The sequence below is a fragment of the Pseudorasbora parva genome, chromosome 8 (genome assembly GCF_024679245.1).
Source record: "Pseudorasbora parva isolate DD20220531a chromosome 8, ASM2467924v1, whole genome shotgun sequence".
Lineage (NCBI taxonomy): Eukaryota > Metazoa > Chordata > Actinopteri > Cypriniformes > Gobionidae > Pseudorasbora > Pseudorasbora parva.
In genome coordinates this window covers 24,054,131-24,065,019 of record NC_090179.1, presented here as the reverse complement: position 1 = coordinate 24,065,019, position 10,889 = coordinate 24,054,131, and the positions used below count along the sequence as shown (strand labels likewise).

Below are 10,889 nucleotides of genomic sequence, written 5' to 3'. Positions count from 1 at the left end.
AGTGTGCAAAATCTGGACCTGTGAGAAGACAGATCCATTCAAATACATAGCACTGTTTACAGAACAAAATTATGCAGGTCAATATAAATAAACGTATGAATAATATAACTGAAAATGGTATCATTTACCTTTGTAACCTCAGTTCCCTGATGGAGGGAGCAAGACTTTGTGTTTAGACTGACACTAGGGGAGCCCCAAACTTCTTTGATGTATTCAGAAAAGGCCAATGAAACATTCTTCTAGCATAGGCAGCCTCTATGACTGTAAAGATGTGAGGAGACAATGACATCCCGAAAGGGAGGACCTTCTACTGGTTAGCCTGTCCTTCAAAGGCAAACCATAGAAGAAAGAAAAAGACATGACAGTATGCATTCTTCAGGTCTATCACCCTTAACCAATCTTGATGTCGAATTACTGTAATGCAGGGTGCTTGTCCTGTATCTTCAATAGACAAGCTGAAGTTAGTCCAAAATGCATTTTCATTTGGCTGCTTAACTCACTAGTCTTCCTGATAATGTTTGGGGCTCAGACACATCTATTTAGCACATAATGCATCTCATAACCTTGTCTCCTGATTTATTAGATGAAATGCCTATTATTATATTTTGCTTGAAATGTTAATGAAATTATTTTCCATTTGCTTTTTTGTTTCTACCTCAGGATGTCCATCGGAATGCTCATAACTCCAGCCTTTTACGAAGATTTCAGTGACTCAACATCAGTGAAGAGATGACACTCCTGTGAGGACTTTGCCAAATATGAATCAACATGCACCATTGCCAAATTTTCTATACTATATATTTGAATCATTATGATCACTAGTTGTAATAATTGCTGTAGTTAAATTTTTGTTTCTGCCTAAATTAATACTATGTTAGCTAATTTGTATATGTACAAACCTGATTCCAAAAAAAGTAGCAATAAGAGGCCAGAAAAGATAAATGTACTTAAGGAACAGCTGGGAAACAAATTTGCAACGTATTAGGTCAATTGGCAAAATAATTGGGTATAAAAAGTGCCTCTCAGAGTGGCAGTGTCTCTCAGAATTCAAGATGGGCATGGATCATTAATTCCTCCAATGAAGCGGTGAAAAATAGTGGACCAATATCAGAAAGCAGTTTCTCAGAGAAAAAATTGCAGAGAGTTTGAAGTTATCATCATCTACAGTGCATAATATCATCCAAAGATTCAGAGAATCTGGAACAATCTCTGTGCGTAAGGGTCAAGGCTGGAAAACCATACTGGATGCCCGTGATCTTCGGGCCCTTACATGGCATTGCAAAACATACAGGAATGCTACTGTAATGGAAATCACAACATGGGCTAAGGAATACTTAACAGAAAACAGTGTCGGTGAACACAACCCATTGTGCCATTTGCTGGCTAAAACTCTATAGGTGAAAAAAAAGCCATATCTAAACATGATCCAGAAGCACAGGTGTTCTTTTTGTTCTTTTTGGAAAATTGGGATGCCATGTCACCCAGACTAAAGAAGACAAGGACAACCCAAGTTGTTATCAGCGCTCAGTTCAGACGCCTGCATCTCTGATGGTACAGGGTTGCATGAGTGTGTGTGGCAAGGGCAGCTTACACATCTGGAAAGGCACGATCAATGCTGAAAGATCTTTCACCCAAAGAAAACATTTGCTGCATCATATAGTGAAAGATGCGATGAAGAAGACCTAAGACAGTTGTGCAACTAGAAGCCTGTATTAGACAAGAATGGGACAACATTCCTATTCCTACAGTTGAGCAACTTGTCTCCTCAGTCCCCAGACGTTTGCAGACTGTTATACAAAAGAGGTAATGCCACACAGTGGTAAACATGGCCCTGTCCCAACTTTTTTGAGATGTGTTGATGCCATGAAATTTAAAATCAACTTATTTTTTCCCTTAAAAGGATAAGTTGTCATCAATGTTGTATTCTGAATAAAATATTGAAATTTGAAACTTCCACATCATTGCATTCTGTTTTTATTCACATTTTATTCACATTTTCTGTAAAGCTGATTTAAAATGATATTGTATTGTAAAAGCGCTATGAAAATAAATGTGAACTGAACTGTATACATTTCAAAGATTAAAAAGCATTTTTCTTCCTTGTAAAAGAAAATATATTTCTTTCTCCAGTTAGAGATAAATAAACTGAATATAATATATGGAAATTGTCAACAACAACATGAAAAATGTCAAATACAATATATAATGTATATTTTATCTATCTATCTATCTATCTATCTATCTATCTATCTATCTATCTATCTATCTATCTATCTATCTATCTATCTATCTATCTATCTATCTATCTATCTATCTATCTATCTATCTATCTATCTATCTATCTATCTATCTATCTATCTAACAACATAGCAAATAATTTAATATAACATAATATTTTATCGCACACTGTTTCTCTTTCTCTTTAAACAGGTGAGAATTTTCTGTCTAATCTCCTTAGTTTTAAACCCATAAATAAGAGGATTCACAATGGGAGGAAACACAAGAATAGATATAGAAAACACCCTGCGTAAGTGAGCTGGAACATTTTCAGACCGATGTGCGATAAGAGGAAAAAAAGTGTTGAACTCCAAGAACAGGAAAACCACTAAATGAGTACCACATGTCTGAAGAGCCTTTATCTTGGCATCAGACTGCTTATTAGTAACACAAGTGATTAATATATGAATATATGTAAATGCCACAACAGAAAGTGAAATGCAGTGGTATAAAGATAAAATAAACAATCCATAGATATTGTTCACAGTTGTGTCCTCACACATGATTTTCATTAAAGATGGGTTATAGCAGATAAGATCTGCCATGTATGTCTGGCAAATCTTGTAAGGCATTAGAAGACAGAAAAGTACAAATATAATAATAAAATGAAGGAGCCACATCACAGTTATGATTCTCACTAGGCTATTGGTAGTCATAATGGCTCCATATCTCAATGGGAAGCAGATAGCGATATACCTGTCGTAGGCCATAGCAGTAAGAATTACGTGAGATGCGCCACCATACAAGTGCACAAAAAAGCCTTGAAGCAAACATGCAGAGTAGGATATTTATCTGTCCTGTGACCATATACTATACAGCAGCTGAGGAAAAAGGCTTGTGGCACCCATTGCGTCATTGAGAGGCAGGTTAAGCAGCAGTATGTACATTGGTTTATGAAGATTCCTGTTCATGCAAATGGTGACAACAATAGTTAAATTGCAGAGTAAGATTATCAAATATGCTACTGTTCCAAATATGAGTGCAGGATAAATACCCGTCTGAGGGAGTTCCAAAGAGTGCAAAGTCAAGACCATTGAAAGGACAGATCCATTCGGATACATGGCCACTATACTGATGAAACATAAAAACTAGTGTACAATAATGCATATTTACATGATCCTAAACAGGCCCTTTTTAATTTCGGATGAATTCATTTGTAAGGATTTTTTCTTTCTTTCACCGAAATGGACCAACGTCATCCATCCTATTCTTACGTATCTAGCATCATCATTCTTGCAGCCTGGAAAAAAGAAGCCATCATTTTCAACAGCAGGTGAAATCCTTCATGACACAAGGGGAAAAAACTCATAAAAGAACACTGAAGGCAGATATGTAAGCAGATTAATTATGCATATTACTTTAAGGTGGTTACATTTTAATGGTTAATGCTCTTAAAAATGTTCTTAAACTTATTCCAATTTCTATCCGTTTTTAATGTCTCATGAATGTACTTTGTTCACATGAATTGCATAGCTATATGTCTAACATAACAAGAGCTGAATATGTAATATTTCGCCACCTTAAGTGATCATCCTTTATTGCAACTGAAAAGTACTTTGTTGGTGTCATCTGTAATCTGATTTATACACATGGACCATGCTGGGCAGATACTTCTTTGTTTACATTTGTTAAGCCATGGGAATGGGTGTCATCATGGCATGTACACACTAAAAAAACAGAAAAACAAAAACAAAACTAATGACATACTGTTCAAGACAGCATTTCACATGGGAAATTACACTTTTGAGCTTCTTTGCCTTTAGTGTAAAGGCTCTTTGTTACCACAATCCCTGCTGAAAATACCATGTGCAGTTTACCACACGTGTTTGTTTTTTATTCGTGCCCCAAAAATAATAGTGTCTTTATATACATTTATAATATGTATTATCTTGAAAATGACAAATAAAATTGCCTCTTCATTTAAAATCGGACAACATTAATATAAACTAATCTGGCATCTTGATGTCCCATTCTTAATCTGTAGGGTTTAATATGGAGTTGGCCCACCCTTTGCAGGTATAACAGCTTTATCTCTTTAGCTTTCCAGAAGGTTTAGGAGTGTGTTTATGGGAATTTTTTACCATTTTTCTAGAAACACATTTGTGAGATCAGGCACAGATGTTGGACAAGAAGGCCTGGCTCATAGTCTCTGCTCTAATTCATCCCAAAGGTGTTCAGTCGGGTTGAGGTCAGGACTCTGTGCAGGCCAGTCAAATTTCTCCACACCAAACTTGCTTGTCCATGTCTTTATGGACCTTGCTTTGTGCTATGGTGAACATCATGTTGTAACAGGAAGGTGCCATCCCCAAACTGTTCCCGCAAAGTTCAGAGCATGAAATCGTCCAAATTGTCTTGGTCTATTAAAGAATTAAGAGTTTCTTTCACTGGAACTAATGACGCTTTTCCACTGTGTGGTACAGCTTCGACATGGCACGATTTGCTTTTCCACTGTGTGGTACAGCTCAGCTCGCTTTGCTTTTTCCACTGCAGTAGTACCAGTTCAAGTTGGTGGGATTACGTTATAGTTGCACTGCCTCTACTGCTGTGACATCGTCGTAAACACAACAAAAAAACAAACCCACGAAACAGGAGCAATGGAGCCTATCGAAGGAAAGGTGTTTTTGATTCTCGGCATGTGGATGTTTTTCACTGCACAACGAAAACATTTGTTTTAAAGGAGGCTGATGGCAGCAAAAAATACTGCAAAAAAAAAGAAAAGAAAAAAAAGAAAAAAAAGAGCATGGGAACTCCTACAACAAAGCGTAGATGACAACTAAAGTCCCAAAAAGTTGCCGTGTTCCTTTAAATCATTAAGAAAGTAATTAAAGGGTTAGTTCACCCAAAAATGAAATTTATGTAATTCGTGACTCACCCAAATGTCGTTCCTCACCTATAAGACCTCCGTTTATCTTCGGAACACAGTTTAAGATATTTTATGTAGTTTAAGATTATTTTAGTCCCAGAGCATATGCAGTCTTTGCACACTGTACTGTCCATGTCCAGAAAGCTAATACAAACATCCTCAAAGTAATCCATTTGTTATATCAGTTGGTGAATTAGAATCTCTTGCAGCATCGAAAATACATTTTGGTCCAAAAATAACAAAAACTACGACTTTATTCAGCATCAGTCTTCTCTTCTCTCCCTTCAAGGGTACGTTTAGGTTACATGACAACAGTGCCTCCGAAACTCCATTGTTGTGTAAATGAAGGACCAAACCCATAAAAAGTTTTTAGTGCAAACTTTTAAAAACTTTTTTCTAATTTCGAGTTATTGAGTTTTTTTATAATCCCTGTGTAAACTATGAAAACACAAATTTGTGTAAATGGTGACATTATTCCCATGTTCAGGAGGCACTTAGTTCTTCTATATATAAGTGACCCCACCAACTAGAGGTGGGTAGAGTAGCCAAAATCTTTACTCAAGTAAAAGTACAAGTACTTACGGAAATATTTACTCAAGTAAAAGTAAAAGTAACAATTGTAATAGTTACTTGAGTAAGAGTAAAAAAGTATTAGATGAAAAAACTACTAAAGTACTTAGTTACTAGTTACTTTCGATCTGATTGATAAGATCCAAAAAACCCTGAATTTCAGACTACTTAGAGAGCTTTCACACACCTCCATATATATATATATATATATATATATATATATATATATATATATATATATATATATATATATATATATATATATATATATATATATATATATATATATATATATATATATATATAGTGTGTGTGTGTGTGTGTGTGTGTGTGTGTGTGCAATGGTTAAACAGTGTAAATTAATAGTGTGCTGGGCTAACCACAGCTCTTTTTAAAACATACGTTGTTCAAGTATATGCATTCTTAAAAATACAGTCCCATTTTTAAATGTATGTATACACTGCAGACTGTTGTCTGTCCGGATATGTGTATAAATGCAAGATGTCACATTAGCTATTCAATTTGTTTCGTTTTTAGCCTGAGCTCATCAGTACCTATGGCAACGTTTTTGCAAACCACAAAATATGTACCAAAACGTACATATTTCAACAGTTTCAAAGTGAAATGTCCACTGGGTGGCGCTAAAAGCTTATTTTTTTCCAGAACAGATTTGCGTGAATCTGACATGTTTTGTTACGTTGTGTTTTTAACGTACACCCACACTAAACCTACCCGAAAGTGTTAACAAAAGCAAATGTGACAAAAATTAAATTGTGTCCATTTATTTTTAGCTTGTGTTTAGAACTCGTCTTTGAGCTCTTATCATGACTCGTTCTTCATGGGGTTCGTTCTCAAGCTTTTCGCATTGCAAATACAAATCTGTATCAGCTGAGCTATCCAGCAAACCTGGTGAATCAGAAAAGCAGACGTACAAGATGAATCAGACAAGGTGAATCAGAAAAGCAGAACATGGAGCTGTGACACAAAATTCAAAATGTTTTAGTTTACAAACCATAGACTAAAAAAAATGCAGTTCCCTTTCGGGGAACTCGAGCTGCGTTGAAACGCTGTGAGAACGCCTCTGCGTTAATGCGTCGTGAAGCGCCTGTAGAACCATTCCATCGGAAAAAAGATCGATCGTCGGCGTGATGACGTCATCGACCGGAAGCTATAAAGCGTCCGTGAAAACAAACAGGAACTAGCTTCTGAGCCTTCAGCAAGCGATCTGTGTGAACTTGTCTGTCTATTTGGTGTTTTTGTCTGTCTATTGAAAGAGATTTTCCACCCTTTTGTTAAATATTCCTATTTACAAAAAAAGAGAAAATAAAATAGATAGAATTATGGCGAGTGAAAGCAGTCAGTTTAAGAGGTGTGTTCATCCCTGCCCTCGCTACATCACGGGTGGGGATACACACTCTCTGTGCGTTGCCTGCTTGGGAGCGCAGCATGCCCAGGCAGCCCTCGAGGGGGCTGCTTGCGAGCACTGTGAGAAGCTACCACTGAGAACGCTGCGCTCCCGCCGGGCACTCTTCGAGGAGGGTGCCTCGGCTCGTGTTCCCCGCGGCTCTGGTCCCGCTTCTGCCGAGGCAGAGCAGAGACTGCAGTCGTGGGGTTCACAATTGGATGTTGCAGAGGGGTTTGAGACGGGCGCTGCCTTATCTCTGCCCTCACCTGCTCCATCCAGCGGCTCTTCTCGGGGCTTGGAAGCACGCATTGCGGTTTCTTCCCCCCCGAGAGAGTCGCCGGTGCTCCAACTATCCAGCTCCGAGGAGGTGGACGTTGAGAGCATCGCAACTGAAGATTCGCCACTTCAGTCCCCTGCGAGTGAGGAGCTCGTTGAGGTTTTGACGCGAGCTGTGGCCAGATTAAATATTGACTGGCCCATTGAGAGATCAGAGGCAGGAAGAAAGAGGTCTAGTAAATTAGATGAGAGATTCCTGCCCGCTCGCGCTTCAGAACCTCAGCGACGGGGCCTGCCGTTCTTCCATGATTTGCACACCGAGGTGGCAAAGTCATGGAAGAGACCGGCGTCATATCGTGTGTTCAGCCCTCAGACTTCGGTCTACAGCAACATCTTGGGGCTGAAGCACTACGGTTATGGGGCGATGCCAAAGGTAGAAGAGACGCTTGCGAGCCATCTCTCGCCTTCCTCGGCATCGTCCCTGAAGGCCCTGACTTTGCCCACCAGACCATTAAAAACAACGTCGGCACTGGTGGGCAAAGCGTACTCGGCGGCAGGTCAGGCTGCTGCATGCCTGCATACAATGGCTATAATGCAGGCTTATCAGGCTGACCTGGCTAGCGACCTAGATGGACGTGATGAAGTGGGGGGTGATGTGATCAATGAGCTACGTACATCAGCTGATCTTGCTCTCCGGGCCACCAAGGAGACGGCCAGATGTGTTGGCCGCTCTATGGCAGCCTTGGTGGCTACGGAGAGGCATTTGTGGCTCAACCCCACTGAAATCAAGGAGAGGGAGAAAAGCTTTCTGCTTGATGCGCCGCTGTCTCCTGGCGGCCTCTTCGGTGACGCAGTACACACTGTCACCGAGAGGTTCCAGGAGTCAAAGAAACAAGCTGCGGCGCTAAAGCAGTTTCTCCCTCTCCGGGTCCAGGTCCCTGGGGCTGCCGCCGATACCAGGCAGCCCAAGCCGAGTATGAGCTCCGCTCACAGGGCGCAGCAGAAACAGAGTGTCGCCACCCGAACTCCCCCTCAGCGTGGGGACGAGGGGCGGCGCTCTCAGGCGAGGTCTTCGAGGGACAGGACTGATCTGAGGACAGTCCTGATCGCCAAGAAGGCCTCGTCGAAGCGTTCCTGACGCCAGAAGCGTCAGGACGCTGAGGGTGGTTCCCCCCGTAGGGAAACGGTGCTTACCCCTGCCTACGGTACCCGTTTCCCTGCGGCACCCTCTGGGGGCCGCGCTGCCAACCCCGCCGCAATGCCGGGGCGCAGTCGGTCTCCGCGGGCCACCCGAGGGTGGTCCGCGCCCCCTTCGGGGGGCCCCCGAGCAGTCAAGTCAGTCGTTCCCTGCCGGTCCGCCGCTTCAGGGCACTGTGCTTGTTGCTCAAAGTACACCAGAGGCCAGCCTCGAGAGGCTGGTTCCCTTAGTAGATTTTCTAGACGAGTGGAAACGTCTATTAAATATATCTCATTGGGTCCTGCAGATAATAGAGAAGGGGTACGCCATTCAATTCAGAAGTCGGCCACCTCCTTTCAGCGGTGTCCTACCTACAGAGGTGGGCCCGGAGCAGGCTCTGGTAATGGCACAGGAAGTAGAGACACTCCTGCAAAAAGGGGCTATAGAGAGGGTTCCCCCTCCCAGCAGGGAGTCTGGCTTTTACAGCCGTTACTTCATCGTGCCGAAGAAGGATGGGGGCTTACGCCCGATATTAGATCTGCGACTATTAAATCGCTCGGTGGCCAAGCTCAAATTCAAGATGCTTACACTCAGACAGATTGTAGCGCAGATCAAGTCGGAGGATTGGTTTGTCACCATAGACCTCAAAGATGCGTATTTTCATGTCTCCATCCTTCCACATCACAGGAAGTTCCTGAGGTTTGCCTTCGGGGGAGAGGCCTACCAATATCGAGTACTTCCCTTCGGTCTAGCACTGTCACCCCGCACGTTCACCAAGTGTGTGGATGCAGCTCTGGCGCCGTTGCGTCTGCAGGGCATCCACATACTGAACTATATCGACGACTGGCTGATTCTAGCGAATACAGAGCAGATGGCGGTTCAGCATCGAGATGCTGTTCTCGCCCATATGTCGAAGCTGGGGTTGAGGCTGAACGCCAAGAAGAGTGTGCTTTCTCCGGCTCAGAGAACCACTTTTCTAGGTGTGAACTGGGATTCGGTAATTATGCGGGCGCAATTATCGCCAACACGCATAACATCGATCCTGGCAGCAGTCAAAGAACAGAAGCTAGGCCGGGCCGTCACTGTGAAACAGTTCCAGAAACTGTTAGGTCTCATGGCAGCAGCGTCCAACGTGATACCTTTTGGCCTACTGTACATGAGGCCACTGCAGTGGTGGCTCAAAACAAAAGGGTTCTCCCCGAGGGGAAATCCGCTCCGCACGATCAAAGTCACGCGGCGATGCCTACGTGCTCTGGTCATGTGGAAAAACCTGGGGTTTTTATCTCAGGGTCCCGTGTTGGGGGCTCATGTTCGTCGCGTAACGCTAACGACAGACGCCTCTCTCACGGGCTGGGGGGCGACCATGAGTGGTCGCTCGTCCCAGGGTCTATGGCAGGAACATCAGCGGCACTGGCACATAAATCGGCTAGAGATGCTCGCAGTGTTTCTTGCATTGAAACAGTTCCTGCCCGACCTCAGGGGCCACCATGTGTTAGTCAGGTCAGACAACACATCGGTGGTCGCCTACATAAATCACCAGGGGGGGTCTGAGGTCCCGTCCGTTGGACAAATTGGCACATCGGATCCTCCTGTGGGCCCAGGGGAAATTGCTGTCAATCAGGGCAGTATATATCCCCGGGGTCCTGAATTAGGAAGCAGACAGCCTGTCGAGGCAGGGGCCGAGGCCCGGGGAATGGAGACTCCACCCAGAGGTGGTGGAGCTCCTATGGAAGGTTTATGGGAAAGCGGAAATAGACCTATTTGCTTCGGCGGAGAACTCCCACTGCCCGCAGTGGTTTTCTCTGACCCATCCGGCCCCGCTGGGGCTGGATGCCATGGTACAGGAGTGGCCGAGGCTGCCTCTGTATGCCTTCCCCCCGATTGTCTTGCTTCCAGGAGTTCTGGAGAGGGTACGCCGGGACGGGCCCAGATACTTCTAGTGGCTCCGTACTGGCCGACCCGAGTATGGTTTTCGGACCTGATATCTCTCCTGGAAGGCTCTCCGATGGAGATTCCGACCAGGAGGGATCTACTCTCTCAGGCGGGCGGGAGATTCCTGCACCCACGCCCGGAGATGTGGAAACTGTGGGCCTGGCCTCTAAGGGGGCTAGGCTCATAGAGGAAGGTCTCTCGGCCGAGGTCGTAGAGACCATCCTTCACTCCAGAGCTCCGTCCACGAGGAAACTGTACGCTCTGAAATGGAAACTTTTCTCATCATGGTGCAGAGAACGCCAGTGGGACCCAGTTAACTGCCCGGTTGGTACAGTGCTGGAGTTTCTGCAGGCAAGGTTCTCGGCAGGGTTGACCCCCTCCACAATAAA

At 43.5% G+C, this 10,889-nt stretch overlaps 1 protein-coding gene across 1 annotated transcript; it reads right to left on the bottom strand.

The window, feature by feature from the left end:
• Positions 1-2,396: 2,396 nt before the first annotated feature.
• or71ar1 (odorant receptor, family 71, subfamily AR, member 1) lies at positions 2,397-3,338 on the bottom strand. The gene is given in 1 exon segment (XM_067450799.1): positions 2,397-3,338. A coding segment is annotated over 1 exon segment (942 nt).
• Between the last annotated feature and the right edge of the window lie 7,551 nt (positions 3,339-10,889).